Source organism: Phaseolus vulgaris, chloroplast (genome assembly GCF_051622355.1).
Source record: "Phaseolus vulgaris chloroplast, complete genome".
NCBI lineage: Eukaryota > Viridiplantae > Streptophyta > Magnoliopsida > Fabales > Fabaceae > Phaseolus > Phaseolus vulgaris.
In genome coordinates, this window is record NC_009259.1 from 107501 (window position 1) to 122500 (window position 15000).

Here is a 15000-nt window from a genome sequence, read left to right on the forward strand (position 1 = left end):
TAAGATCCCATACCCAGAGCTAACATCATATAACCCAATTGAGACATTGTAGAATAGGCCAAATTTTTCTTAATATCTTTTTGAGCAATAGCTAAAGTAGCTCCTAATATTACTGTTATTAGACCTATAAAAGCTATTGTGTTCATTATTTGGGGTAGAAGTACGAAAAGAGGAAGAAGTCGAGCCACAAGAAAAATTCCCGCGGCTACCATAGTAGCAGCATGTATAAGGGCGGAAATTGGAGTAGGCCCCTCCATAGCATCAGGTAGCCATACATGAAGAGGAAATTGAGCCGATTTGGCAACTGAGCCACAAAATAGCAAGAGGGCAAACAAAGTAACAAAAAAAAGATTCATTTCATTTTTAGAAATCAAATTATTTATAATTTGAAACAAATCCCGAAATTCCAAACTACCCGTTATCCAATAAATACCTAAAATTCCCAATAATAATCCAAAATCCCCTACACGATTAGTTACAAATGCTTTTTGACAAGCATTTGCCGCAATAGGACGGGTGAACCAAAAGCCTATTAATAAATAAGAACACATTCCTATTAATTCCCAAAAAAAATAAATTTGTATCAAATTTGAACTAGTAACTAATCCCAACATTGAAATATTAAAAAGAGTCATATAAGCAAAAAATCTCAAATATCCTTGATCATGAGACATATAATTATCACTATAAATAAGAACAAGAATGCCAACCGTAGTAATTAATATTGACATAATAGAAGTAAGTGAATCGATCAAGTACCCAAACTCTAAAGAAATATCATTATTTATGGTCCAAGACCATACATATTGAAAAATCGAACTATTCTGGATTTGATGAATAGACAAATCAAGCGAAAAAAACATAACTATAGTTAACAATAAGATACTAGGAAAAGCCCAAATACGGCGAATCTTTTTTGTTGCCGTCGGAAAAAGTAGAAGTCCCACTCCTATTAACATTGGAACTGGGAATGGAATAAAAGGTATGATCCATGAATATTGATGTGTATATTCCATACAATAAAGAAAAAAAATTATGATTCTGATTCTAATGAATTTTGTTTCTTAGGTTTTTATTTTATCTTTTTTGTAATGTAAAGGAATGGATTCGGTTAATAACAAATAAACATAGAATTTAATAAATATAGAAGAATCGATTATTAATTATTCTGAATCTTTGGACAATATTTTTTGAACATTAGTTTAGTGAATGAAATTGAACTTAACTAATGAAGTTTTGATTACAGTAAGAAATAGCGATGTTTGGAAAACTTTCTAATTCTAAAAAGTATTCTATTATTATATTATTCAATATTTAAAATAGTAAAAAATGGAAATTCAATTCTATAAAATATATGTCTAATTAGAGAGAAACTTCTTTTAATTTACAGAAAAATGTCTTTCACATAAAATTATATAACAATCCAAAACTAGACTAATTATATGGCAGTTCCAAAAAAGCGCACGTCTATTTCAAAAAAAATTATTCGGAACACTTTATGGAAAAAGAAGGGATATTTTACAGCATTAAAAGCTTTTTCATTAGCGCAATCTCTTTTTACGGGGAATTCTAAAAGCTTTTTCTGTAACAAATACAAACGTTAGAATAATTTCAATTAACTTGATTCAACGAATCTTTTTGAAATGAAATACAAAAATATTCATATAAAATGGATATCTAATAGAATATTCATTTATAAATTTATAATATTTACATTATATATATAATAGATTCTAAATTTACATTATATAATAGATTCTAATCTAATTCTTTAAAATTATTTTATTGAATGTTTAGTAAACAAATCTTGTATTTGAATTGATTCTTTGAATCTCGACAATTGACTCCAATTTGGTTATTATGCTTTCGAGTAAGCCGCTATGGTGAAATTGGTAGACACGCTGCTCTTAGGAAGCAGTGCTAGAGCATCTCGGTTCGAGTCCGAGTAGCGGCATGACATCTTATCTTCTAAAAAAGAGGTCCTATAATGAATTCTTATTTCTATTCCTAGTATTTCTATTTTTTCATTCAATATGGTTATGGTATTTTCCACTTTAGAGCATATATTAACTCATATATCGTTTTCGGTCGTATCTCTTTTAATTTCAATTCATTTGATAACCTTATTATTAGGCAATGAAATAATAGGATTAGACAATTCGTTCAAAAAAGGCATGATAATCACTTTTTTTTGTATCACAGGATTGTTAGTTACTCGTTGGATTTTTTCGGGCCATTTACCATTTAGTAATTTATATGAATCATTAATATTTCTTTCATGGACTTTTTCTATTTTTTATATGGTTCTTTGCTTAAAAAAAAAAAAAAACTACTATTTCAATACAATAATAACGCCAAGTATTCTTTTTACCCAAGGCTTTGCTACTTCGGGTCTTTTAACCGAAATGCATCAATCCTTAATATTAGTGCCTGCTTTACAGTCCCATTGGTTAATGATGCACGTAAGTATGATGATATTGGGTTATACAACTCTTTTATGTGGATCATTATTATCAGTGGCTATTTTAGTCATTACTTTTCAAGAACTAATACACATGATTGGTAAAAGCAAGACTTTCTTTTTTTTTAATGAAACCTTGTCTTTTGCTGAAATCAAATACATGAATATGAATGATAAAAAGAATCTTTTACAAAAAACTCCTTTTATGTCTGATTCGTCTTATATAAATTATTATAGATATCAATTTATTCAACAATTGGATCGTTGGGGTTACCGTACTATTAGTCTAGGTTTTATCTTTTTAACAGTAGGTAATATATCAGGAGCAGTATGGGCTAATGAGGCATGGGGATCATATTGGAATTGGGATCCAAAGGAAACTTGGGCTTTTATTACTTGGATTATTTTCGCGATTTATTTACATATTAGAAAAAATAAAAAATTGGAATATCTCAATTCTTCGATAGTGGCCTCCATGGGCTTTCTTATAATTTGGATATGTTATTTAGGGATAAATCTTTTAGGAATAGGACTACATAGTTATGGTTCATTTACATCTAATTAAATTAAATTTAAGAATTTCACAAATATTGGGATGGGAACATTTTAGAAAATAAGAAAAAAAACTCCCAATAAAATGATTAAGACCCCATTGAATCAAGTAATGTAATAGTGATTCAAGGGGTTCTCACAAACAACAAACATATTCAATTAGAATTCAAATTCATTTTTATGTAATTAATAAAATACAAAAATAAATCCATTTTTTTATTGTGCATGGGATTTTTTTCGATTTTTTATTTTTCATTGATTCCCGAAAACTATCTATAAAAAATTAGAGAGAATCGCTTCAACCTTGTCAGCCGAAAATGAAAAAATAAAATCTGGATAAATGCCAATACTTATTACGGGTATAAGGATCGAAATTGAAATAAATAATTCTCGTGGCCCCGAATCAAAAAAATAAGAATTTGGTGTATTAAAAAGCTTGTATCCATAGAACATTTGACGTAAGATAGATAATGAATAAATAGGAGTTAATATCATTCCAATTGCGGTTACAAAAGTGATGAGTATTTTTGTGATTAAAAGATATTTTTGATTGGTAATGATTCCCAATAAGACTATCAATTCTGCAACAAAACCGCTCATGCCCGGTAATGCAAGAGAAGCCATCGACAAAGTAGTGAAAATCGTGAATATTTTTGGCATTGGGATAGCCATTCCACCCATTTCGTCGAGATAAAGAAGACGTAGTCTATCATAACTAGTTCCCGCCAAGAAAAAAAGCGCAGCACCAATAAATCCGTGAGAGATTATTTGTAAAATAGCCCCATTCAGCCCTGTCTCGCTTATAGAACCAATTCCTAAAATTAAGAAACCCATATGGGATACCGAGGAATAAGCTATTCTTTTTTTTACATTGCGTTGACCAAGAGATGTTGAAGCTGCATAGATTATTTGAATTGAACCTAATAGCATTAACCAGGGACAAAATATAGAATGAGCGCGAGATAATAATTCCATATTAATTCGAACCAACCCATACGCTCCCATTTTTAATAATATTCCGGCTAAAAGCATACAAGTACTGTAATGCGCCTCTCCATGCGTATCAGGTAACCATGTATGTAAGGGTATAATTGGTGATTTGACAGCAAAAGCAATAAGAAATCCCATATAGAAGATTATTTCTAGTGCCACGGGATATGATTGATTAGTTAATGATTCAAAATTTAATGTTGGTTCATTAGAACTATATAAACTCATACCCAGAATTCCCAGTAATAAAAAAACAGAACTTCCCGCAGTGTACAAAATAAACTTTGTAGCTGAATACAAACGTTTTTTTCCACCCCACATAGATAAAAGTAGATAAACGGGAATTAATTCTAATTCCCACATGATGAAAAAAAGTAAAATGTCTCGAGAAGAAAATGTTCCTAGTTGACCACTATACATTGCTAACATCAGAAAATAGAATAATTTAGATTCTCGAGTAACCGGCTGAGCCGATAACGTAGCTAACGTAGTGATAAATCCCGTTAATAGAATGGGTCCTAGAGAGAGTCCATCTATTCCGAATCTCCAGTAAAAGTCAAAAAAATGGATCCATTTATAATTTTCTGTCAATTGGATTAGTGGATCATCCAATTCGAAATGATAACAAAATACATAGGCTATTAGAAGCAGATCTATGAAACATATACAATAAGTATACCATTTAATTGTCTTATTTCCTTTATGGGGAAATAAGACAATTAAAGAACCTCCGACTATTGGCAAAACTACAACTGTTGTTAACCAAGGAAAATCATTCGTGATAAAAATAAGATATACTTAGACTACAAAAACCCGGGCTCAAAAAAAAAAAAATATTTTTTATTTTGAGCCCGGGTTTTTGCCAGTAAAAAAAAGTACTTGTATACGGTTCTTTTTGAAACGTATTAATAAGCTAGACCCATGCTTCGAGTTGTTTCATGCCATAAATAAACTCTAACACTTAAGAAATCCGTCGGACAGGCGGATTCACACCTCTTACAACCAACACAGTCCTCTGTTCTTGGGGCAGAAGCAATTTGTTTAGCTTTACATCCGCCCCAAGGTATCATTTCTAATACATCTGTTGGGCAGGCCCGGACACATTGAGTACATCCTATACATGTATCATAAATCTTTACTGAATGTGACATTGGATCATAATCCTTGAACATCAAAAATTCAACATTTTCAATCTAGTAAATAGGTAAACCTATTCTATATATATATATTAGATACCAGATGAATCAATGATTTATAATCATTTTGCTAGAAAAAATAGACTTCTAGATTAATAATAAGAGAATAGAACCAAGATACTTTGATTTCTTATCTTTGTTTTCGCAAACATGATTCAAATGGATATCTCAATTATGATAATTTGAATTGATTATATAGTACACACTATTCAAAATTATACTTTTTTTTATGAGTAATACTATTTATTCAACAAATTTGATTGATTGATACGGGTTGATTTTCTATTACGATATATTGAGGAAACAATAGCCGGTCCGATAGCTGCTTCAGCGGCTGCAACAGCTATAACAAAAATTGAAAAAATATTTCCTTTTAATTGCCGCCTATCAAAAAAATCAGAAAAGGTTACGAGATTTATATTTACTGCATTCAGTATAAGTTCAAGACACATAAGGGCTCTAACCATATTTCGGCTCGTGATCAATCCATAGATACCTATAGAAAATAAAAAAGCACTCAAAACAAGTGCATGCTCGAATATCATTGACCAACTCCTTTTCAATTTTTATTCATTTCGATCTGAATATGAATTCAACGGATTTTATTGCCTAACATAATAAGTCTACAACAAAATCAAGTATTCGCAAAAATATTTTATACATAAATATTCTTTTTCGTTAACATAGAATTCAACAAAAAAGAAATGTGTTAAAATCTAACAAATTGTGATTTATATTATTCCTTTCTTATTGACGAGCCACAAAAATTGCACCTATTAAAGCAACTAAAAGAATAATTGAAATTAGTTCAAATGGAAGAAAAAAATCTGTTGATAAATGAATTCCAATTTGTTGACTAGTACTTATCAAATCTTGCTCTAAAATCTGATTGGGTCTTGTCGTCCAAATAATCCCGTGCCATGATGTATCTAGAATAGTATTGATTTGTGAAATAAAGATACTGGTACAAACCATCAAAGTAATTCCATCCCCAACGGTCCAAACACGAAAATTTTGGTCATATTCGGAACCATTCATAAACATCACAGCAAATATTATTAAAACATTTATAGCGCCCACGTAAATAAGTAGCTGTGAGGCAGCTACAAAATGGGAGTTTGATAAAATATAGAATAAAGATACACAAACAAGAACTAGTCCCAATGAAAAAGCAGAAAAAATCGTATTCGTAAAGAATACTACTCCTAGACTTCCTAATATAAGACCTGATCCAAGAAAGACTAAAATAAAATCATGTAGCGATTCGGACAAATCCATTATATGTAAAATAAGAGATAAATAGAAATTTCATGACCTTATTGATATGACCAGGAAAACCCTTGTTAAATACTAAAATTCTCGGTGCATAGAATTTCACCAAATCCTAAGATAAGATATGTGAATTGCTATTAAGTACAGTTGTTATAGGATCAATGTCATTTCATTCTTTTATTTATGCCAAAGAGTCATTTCAAAATACTAAAATATCTTTATATATATATATATCTATATATAGATATTCTATTCTTTTTGTTTTTATAAGAATTTTAAAAATCATTTTATTTGAATTGTTCGAATTGTATAATCATCTATTACTGATACTGGTAAACGACCCAAAGCTATTAGATTATAATTCAATTCGTGGCGATCATAAGTTGAAAGTTCATATTCTTCGGTCATTGATAAACAATTTGTTGGACAATACTCAATACAGTTACCACAAAATATACAGATTCCAAAATCAATACTGTAATTAAGCAACCGTTTCTTTCGAATATCAGTTTCTAGTTTCCAATCAACAATGGGTAGATCTATAGGACAGACACGAACACATACTTCACAAGCAATGCATTTATCAAATTCAAAATGTATTCGACCGCGAAAACGTTCTGATGAGATTATTTTTTCATAAGGATATTGAATAGTTACGGGTAACCTATTTGCATGAGATAAGGTAATCATGAGACCTTGACCAATATACCTAGCAGCTCGGATTATTTGTTCACTATAATTTATGAATTCAGTTACCATAAGGAACATATCATGAATAGCTCTGAATATTTTTTTCTTTCTCTTGTTTAAAACAAGTTCTTCATTTTTAATATAGAAGGTCCACATTTTTTTTACAGTGAAAACAGTTGAGACGACGTTGTTAATAATAGATTACCGAGAGAAATGGGTAAAAGAAACTTCCACCCAAGATTTAATAATTGATCTATTCTTAGCCTAGGCAAAGTCCATCTTGTTGTGATAGAAACGAATATGAATAAAAAAGTTTTAACTAGTGTAATAAAGATACCAATTATCGTTACAAAAACTCCGTATGTTTTATTAATTTCAAAAAAGTTAGAAACGAAAATGTACGGAATAGAGATATTTGAACCACCCAAATAAAGAACTGTTACAAATAAGGAAGAAACTAATAGGTTTAAATAGGAAGCAACGTAAAATAAACCAAATTTGATACCGGAATATTCGGTTTGATAACCCGCTATTAGTTCTTCTTCCGCTTCCGGTAAATCAAAAGGTAATCTTTCACATTCTGCTAGGGAAGATATTAGAAAAACGAGGAAACCCATAGGTTGACGCCACAAATTCCATCCCCAAAAACCATATTTTGATTGTGCATCAACGATATCAACTGTACTTAAACTGTTAGATAATCCTAGTCGGTGATGACATTACTGTTACCATCTCTATTACAGAACCGTACATGAGGTTTTCATCTCATACGGCTCCTTTAAAGCCTTCAAAAAATATAATGACCGGACCCCGATTTTGTATCCCTTGATATATCCCTAAGATAGAGAAAATTCGATTTTATCGGACGGTTTTGAATTAGACCCATTGAATTCTGTCTGTTCTAATAAAAAAATTTTAAATAAATACATTTATTTAAAAAATAAAAATCAATTTGAACATTTATTTCACTTATTTATATAAATAAAAAATACAAAAGATACTTCTGAATTGATCTCATCCTTTAAAAAATTATCAAATTTAAATTTTTTGAGTAATAACTTAATTTAATTTTTGCATAAAATACTCTTTGAAAATGATCAAGAACTAACACATCATTTTCGATTCCGAAAAAGAATTAGATGTTCCTTTTTTAAATTATGACTATCTCCATAAATATGGAGGATATAAGACAAAAAAGAAAAAGGAGATCACTTTGACCTCTTATCCTATTCCTTTTTGTGCAAGCAAAAGAAAAGGGACTTCAAAAAATTAAAGGATTATTTCGTTCCTGATAGTTATTTATTCAATCAATGGATGGAAGTATACTCTAGATCGGAATTGTGGGGAGTACTGCCTTCTTTTTTCTACCAACTTCAAGCCCCCTTTAGTATTCTTTTTCTATTATACATAAAGACTCTTTTGGATATTTTAAAAAAGAAATATACGTTACTAATCTTTTGTGTATTTTGGTGTTTCTAGTCATCCATTCATTTTTTTTATTAATCCCTTTGCATTTTGTTCATATATGTATACTAATTCATACAAATTATATTGAAAATTTTAAAAAGATTGGTCTTTTGTTTTGCGCCCGCTTCAAGACAGGATTACTAATCAACAAATCTTGGGAAAAACAACCACTTCTATCTATCTATATATATATAATTCTAGAATTTCATTGATATTTTCACCTTATTCTTATACATAGAAAATTAGACTCAATTTTTTTACTGCAATTTGAAATCATAATACTTTCTCTATAAGTAATATAGTATACTATTCTATAAATTAGATTCAATAAAAGCTGTTTTATTGCACTCATATAACTATCTGATTCAATTATTCAACCTAAATGCCAAAATTATATTATTCTTTATATATTCTGTTTGTCCTTTACTACAAATATAAGGAGAACCGTATAGCAAATAGTATCAAAAAATTTCTGTCTCAACGAAGCACACATAGAGATATCGATAACACACAAAGAGTTAATGGTATTTCATAACTAATTGATTGAGCAGCTGCTCGTAGACCACCCAAAAAGGAATATTTATTATTTGACCCATATCCTGACATAAGAAGTCCAATGGGGGCAATACTCGAAATAGCAATCCATAAAAAAACACCAATATTCAGATCAGATAAAACAAAGTTATAACCAAAAGGAATTACTGAATAGCTTAATATAATGGATATGACTGATATAGCTGGTCCAAAACTAAATAAACGAATATCTCCTCTAGATGGAATAAGATTCTCTTTAAAAAGTAATTTTGTTCCGTCTGCTAGAGCTTGAAGAACTCCAAAAGGACCGGTGTATTCAGGACCAATACGCTGTTGTATCCCTGCAGATATTTCTCTTTCTAACCATACAATTGCTAGTACACTTATAGTAATTCCTACTATAAAAATTAAAATAGGCACAAATACCCAAAGAATTTCATATATCTCTTTAAAAAATTCTAATCTGAAAAAAAAATGTATATCTTGTATTTCTGTTAAATCAATTATCATTTCAACGATCAACTTCTCCCATAATAATATCTATGCTACCTAGTATTGTCATAATATCGGCCAATTTCATTCTTTTAACTAATTGAGGAAGAATTTGCAAATTTATAAAACCCGGCGGATGAATTTTCCATCTCCAAGGAAAACCATTTTGATCGCCTATTATAAAAATTCCTAATTCTCCTTTGGGGGCTTCAATTCTTACATAAAGTTCTTGTTTTGGCAATTCAAAACTCGGAGACGATTTTTTACTAATAAATCGATACTCAAACTCATTCCATTCTGGTTCTTTTTCTCTATCAAAGCAGCGGATTTCTAAATTTTCATATGGCCCGCCGGGAAGTCCTTCCAAAGCCTGTTGAATAATTTTTATGGATTCCACCATTTCACCAATTCGAACTAAATAACGAGCTAAAGAATCTCCTTCTTTTTGCCATTGAACTTCCCAATGAAATTCCTCGTAACATTCATAATTATCCACTTTACGTAGATCCCATTGTATTCCGGAAGCCCGAAGCATCGGTCCTGATAAACCCCAATTAATAACTTCTTTTACATCAACGACACCTACGCCCTCAACCCGTTCTAAAAAAATAGGATTTCGCGTAATAAGTTTTTGATATTCGGCAATACTTGTTAAAAAATAATCGCAGAAATCAGAACATTTATCTACCCAACCATAAGGTAGATCAGTCGCTACCCCCCCGATACGAAAAAAATTATGCATCATTCTCATACCTGTCGCAGCTTCAAATAGATCATATATGAATTCTCTTTCTCTAAAAATATAGAAAAAAGGGGTTTGTGCACCAATATCTGCCATAAAAGGTCCTAACCATAGTAGGTGAGAAGCTATACGGCTTAACTCCAACATGATTACTCGGATATAGCTGGCTCTTTTAGGTACTTGAATATTTCCCAACTGTTCAGGTCCATTTACAGTTATTGCTTCTGTGAACATAGTAGCTAAATAGTCCCAACGTGTTACATAAGGCAGATATTGTATAATTGTTCGGTTTTCCGCTATTTTTTCCATTCCTCTGTGTAAATAACCCAATATCGGTTCACAATCAATAACATCCTCACCATCTAGAGTAACAATAAGTCTAAGAACACCGTGCATTGAGGGGTGGTGAGGCCCCATATTGACTATCATGAAGTCCTTTCTTATAGTTGAGATATTCATAGGTTTTTGCTCGATTTATTCTTTTATGAATCGCTTAAAAAATAAAAGTTCATCAAAATTCAAGATCTAATAAATCGAATAATTGAAAATTACTCTTCAATTTAACGAATTTGTGACTGCCGAATATCAAACTGATTTATTAATTTTTTATACTGTATTCCATCTTTCTTTGACAAATAAGACAGTAATCTTTGCCGTTTTCCCAAGATTTTACGTAAACCTGTTTGGGATGAATAGTCTTTTGGGTGCAATTCAAAATGTGACGTAAGTCTTCGTATTCTATTAGTAAATTGGAATATTTGAAATTCAACCAATCCCGGGTTTTTTCCTTTTTTTTCTTGTGAAAGAACAGGTATAAATGAATTTTTTACCATAAAAAAATAAAAGTTTTCCCTTCTCCTCGTTTTTTTTGATAGATATTTTTATTGATCAGTAATTATAATGACACTAATTTTTCATTTTTTGATATAAATACGAAATCCTATTTTTTTTTATTTAGAAATGAAATCCATTGAATTTCAATAGATATAAAGGAAACTAGTTTGATAGATTCAAAAAAAATTGTATAAATTAGAAAAAAAAGAGAATTTTGTAAATTTAATTCTCTTTTTTTTTCTAATGTATACATCATTGAATGAAAATCAATGCCATACCAAAATGCGTGTATTTAGTTAGCATATGTATCTATCTATATATAGATACATATGCTAACTAGAAGACAAAATTAGATTAACAGATTTTAACACGCGGATACAAATGTATCCTTACTATACTGAAACGGCTTCCATTATGGGTATTAAACCAATAACGATTTATACAAGCTAAATCTTCTAATCGATATTTTGGCCAAAGAAAAATTTTGAAATTCATTAGTTTTTTTTTCTCTTTCTCATTTCTTTTTTTCGTCAAAACTTGAAAACCCTTTTTTACTTTATTTTCATTATCAAATATTGTGTTTCTATGTATACTATTTCTATTATTTGGATATAAACAAATTCTCATTCTCAACTCTCTACGACGTCTAGCGGATAAAATGTTTTCAGGAACAAGGAAATTTAAAATCTCTTTTTCGTTTTTTTCTGTTATCTTTTGATCTCTTGTTCTTGTAATGTATTTATAAAAAGATTTCTTATTAACATGAATTTTTTTTAAGTATTTTTTATCAATTTTACGTTTATTCTTATGAATTAATGAAAGATCCATCGTTTTAGACTTTAAAAATTGTTTATTATTTTTTCTAGACAAGCGAACTGGTTCGATAACAAATAATTCTTTTTTCCTCAATTTATTATTTTTATTTTTACTTAAGCCTGGAAGAGTTAAATTCTTCTGATTTTGAATTATCATAATATCTAGACCTAGTTCTCCTCTTTGAATAGAGGCTATAGTCATTTTTCTTAAATTTGTCAATCTAATCAGGAGACAATATACTTTGACATTGTGAAAGATGTTTTGACCTAAGAAATTTTTCCAGTTGAAATGGAAAATCAAAAAATTTCTTACTAAGAAATGAAGTTCTACCTCCATATTGTTCTTTACTTTTTTTTTCTTTATAACATAACTATTTTTTTCACTGCCCCTTCCTACAGCTACAGAATTTTTTTCAATATCTTCTTGTTTTTTCGATGCTCTAAAAACAGCTATTCTTTTTTTCTTTCTAGTAATATTCTTTTCACTAACATTTTTATTTACTTTAGAAACTTTAGAATGTAAATAAAGTAATTTTATTGGTATAATTTGCGAGTTACTCCTATATGCATTATAAAATATCACAAATTTGGAAAAGAACCAAAATTCTGGATTCGATATTGAACGATTTAATATTTCTCTATGGATTCCCATCCAATCCAAATATTTTCTATTCGAATTTTTTTCGATATCTATAATAATAGCATCTTCGTAATTCTTGATAAAAATATTACTTATTCTATCAAATAAGTTTTTTTTATACGTATTGTAATTAGAAGAAATCCATATGTTTTTATTTGATTGAAATAGGGATCTATATCCATAAATATATGAGTCTTTCTTATTTGCATAATTCATAAAATTATAGGATAAAAGATCGTATCTATATTGTTTTCGAATTTTTTTTTTTAATGCGGCTCCTTGTTGTTCTTTGTAAATAATTAATGGGCTTTTTCCATAGGAATCCCATTTGGTTAAATTTGGATTTTGAGCTACACCAAATTTAGTGATTCTATTTCTCCATTTTTGTGATAATAATTTGGACCATCTACTGTTAGATAAGTCATATTGATAATAATGATTCTTTAACCAATTTGTCCATTGATTTCGTTTAGAATTGAGCAGGTTCTTTTGTTCTAATTTAGAATGAACTATTCCTTGTGCTCCAAAAAAAGAATTCTTTATTTTATTTTTAACAAAAAAAAAATTTTTATGATATTCAAAAAGAAGTCTTAACTTATATATGTTTATGTTAATAATTCGAGTTTGTAACAAATTGAAAAAGACATATGCTTGTGACAAAAAGGAGACATCAAAATAATTATGTGAATTCAAATTCCTATTATGAAAATATTTGTGTAATTTTGAAATAAAGGGAATTATACTTTGATTTGTTTTATAAGTTCTTTCTGCATTTGTTTCATTACCGTAAATCCATTTATTTAAAAATTTTTTTGTTGATTCAATAAAAGGTTGTATATGGATCTTCGGAATACAAATGATATATAGAAAGATATCTAGGTATATTTTTTTGATGAAAAATTTCAAAAAAGAATGTGATTTTTTCGTTAATCTAATATGGATTCTTTTTAATATTTGCAAATTTTTTTTTTCGAATTCTATTCTTTTACTATCAGAAATTGTTTTGTTCGAATCAATATTTGTCTCTGAAATTACAAGTCCTCTTTTCTTTTCTTCTTTTTTCAGTTTTTTTATTTTTTTTATAACTACTTTTCTTTTAGTATTCAGATCCTTTATCTTTTTTTTTTTCAATGCAAAATTTGTCGACTTTATCGATTGAATTGAAATGGTTGCTTCATCAATTTTGTTTTCGCTCAATTCATCTAGTTTTTTGGGTTTCCATTGAATAAACAGAGATTCAAAAAATTCTTTTCTTTTTTTCGTGAGGAATACTATACTTTTTTTTAAACTTTCCATAATACGGTTGATGATCCATTTTGCTTTTTCTATTACGATATTTAGAAACAATTTGAATTTTTCACTGAAAACTTTTAGAACTCGAAAAGTGAAAAATTCAAACTGTTTCGTTTTTTTTTTTAGTTCTTTTAAAATGGGGTCGAAAAATGAAAATAGATTTTTCGGGGAACTAGAAAAAGGCAATTCGACTTCCATCCCCCAAACTGTTAAAAAACAAAAGTTCTTTTTTTTCTTTGAATCTTTTTTCTTTTTATTACATCGTATTTTATATTTATGCCAAGGTTTTAGATGAAAAGGAAATACTATTTTTATCTGAATCCCATCTGTTAGCCATTTTTGAGGAAACTCTCTTTCGGATAATTGAACGCCGTTATATGTGCATTTAATATACCTTTCTCTCTTCCAATCCCTATAATCTTCGGACCATTCTGGAATTTGGAAAAATAGTATACGAATCATATTTTTAATTATTATCAATGAAGGTAATAGAATATATTTCCTAATAATGCATTGAGTTATTAATAAAACACCTCTTATTACTTGAGCAAAGATAATGCTATCCCAGGCTTCTGCTATTTCTATACGTTTTCTTTCCTCATTTCCTTTTTTTTTTTCCTCCTCTTTTTTCGGACTTTTTTTTGTTTTTTCCTCTATATAACCTAAAATTTTAAATTCTGTCTTTTTTCGAATCCAAATTTTTAACTTCAAAAAGATTTTCATTGATTTGAAAGTATCAAAAGAAAAGAATAATGATTTTTCAATTTTATCCAAAAAAAGAGGCGAATGCACCCTTTTTTGAAAAAATTTCCAAGTAACTGTTTTACGTCTTTGAGCACGGATAGATCCTTTGATTATGTCTCTCCGAAAATCCGACTGTTGGGAATAACGTCTTAAAGCCAATTCGTTTTTTTTTTCAGTATTTTCAGTATTTTCAGTATCTCCAAGATCATTATAAGTATTGTATTTCTTAAAAAATTTAGATTTATTAGTCAAAATGACTACACGTTTGGCTTTTCTAG

General features: G+C 29.3%; 12 protein-coding genes and 1 non-coding gene across 13 annotated transcripts in view; 3 read left to right on the forward strand and 10 right to left on the reverse strand. All coding sequences in view use genetic code 11, as the record gives it.

Annotated features, from left to right (window-relative positions):
* Positions 1 to 1016, reverse strand: part of ndhF (NADH dehydrogenase subunit 5) — a 2253-nt gene extending 1237 nt beyond the window's left edge. The window contains exon 1 of the mRNA in view: positions 1 to 1016. This exon is cut by the window's left edge and continues 1237 nt beyond it. Within this exon, the coding sequence (YP_001122844.1) occupies positions 1 to 1016 (1016 nt within the window).
* Positions 1017 to 1442: 426 nt separating this feature from the next.
* On the forward strand, positions 1443 to 1604 carry rpl32 (ribosomal protein L32). Its single transcript has one exon. The coding sequence runs from the start codon at positions 1443 to 1445 to the stop codon at positions 1602 to 1604; it is 162 nt and encodes a 53-aa protein (YP_001122845.1).
* A 270-nt stretch (positions 1605 to 1874) lies between these two features.
* trnL-UAG lies at positions 1875 to 1954 on the forward strand. Its single transcript has one exon. It is a non-coding gene; the product is annotated as a tRNA-Leu (tRNA).
* Positions 1955 to 2039: 85 nt separating this feature from the next.
* Positions 2040 to 3026, forward strand: ccsA (cytochrome c biogenesis protein). Its single transcript has one exon. The coding sequence runs from the start codon at positions 2040 to 2042 to the stop codon at positions 3024 to 3026; it is 987 nt and encodes a 328-aa protein (YP_001122846.1).
* Positions 3027 to 3286: 260 nt separating this feature from the next.
* On the reverse strand, positions 3287 to 4783 carry ndhD (NADH dehydrogenase subunit 4). The gene is given in 1 exon segment: positions 3287 to 4783. A coding segment is annotated over 1 exon segment (1497 nt).
* Positions 4784 to 4908: 125 nt separating this feature from the next.
* On the reverse strand, positions 4909 to 5154 carry psaC (photosystem I subunit VII). Its single transcript has one exon. It carries the CDS (start codon positions 5152 to 5154, stop codon positions 4909 to 4911), a length of 246 nt encoding a protein of 81 aa, YP_001122848.1.
* A 284-nt stretch (positions 5155 to 5438) lies between these two features.
* On the reverse strand, positions 5439 to 5744 carry ndhE (NADH dehydrogenase subunit 4L). Its single transcript has one exon. The coding sequence runs from the start codon at positions 5742 to 5744 to the stop codon at positions 5439 to 5441; it is 306 nt and encodes a 101-aa protein (YP_001122849.1).
* A 202-nt stretch (positions 5745 to 5946) lies between these two features.
* ndhG (NADH dehydrogenase subunit 6) lies at positions 5947 to 6477 on the reverse strand. Its single transcript has one exon. It carries the CDS (start codon positions 6475 to 6477, stop codon positions 5947 to 5949), a length of 531 nt encoding a protein of 176 aa, YP_001122850.1.
* Positions 6478 to 6753: 276 nt separating this feature from the next.
* Positions 6754 to 7239, reverse strand: ndhI (NADH dehydrogenase subunit I). Its single transcript has one exon. The coding sequence runs from the start codon at positions 7237 to 7239 to the stop codon at positions 6754 to 6756; it is 486 nt and encodes a 161-aa protein (YP_001122851.1).
* An 83-nt stretch (positions 7240 to 7322) lies between these two features.
* On the reverse strand, positions 7323 to 9672 carry ndhA (NADH dehydrogenase subunit 1). Its single transcript has 2 exons — positions 9121 to 9672; positions 7323 to 7862 (listed from the first exon to the last, which is right to left on the reverse strand). Exons 1-2 carry the CDS (start codon positions 9670 to 9672, stop codon positions 7323 to 7325), a joined length of 1092 nt encoding a protein of 363 aa, YP_001122852.1.
* A 1-nt stretch (position 9673) lies between these two features.
* Positions 9674 to 10855, reverse strand: ndhH (NADH dehydrogenase subunit 7). Its single transcript has one exon. It carries the CDS (start codon positions 10853 to 10855, stop codon positions 9674 to 9676), a length of 1182 nt encoding a protein of 393 aa, YP_001122853.1.
* A 101-nt stretch (positions 10856 to 10956) lies between these two features.
* On the reverse strand, positions 10957 to 11229 carry rps15 (ribosomal protein S15). Its single transcript has one exon. It carries the CDS (start codon positions 11227 to 11229, stop codon positions 10957 to 10959), a length of 273 nt encoding a protein of 90 aa, YP_001122854.1.
* A 355-nt stretch (positions 11230 to 11584) lies between these two features.
* ycf1b (hypothetical protein RF1) overlaps positions 11585 to 15000 on the reverse strand; it is a 5280-nt gene continuing 1864 nt past the window's right edge. Inside the window, exon 1 of the mRNA in view lies at positions 11585 to 15000. This exon is cut by the window's right edge and continues 1864 nt beyond it. Within this exon, the coding sequence (YP_001122855.1) occupies positions 11585 to 15000 (3416 nt within the window).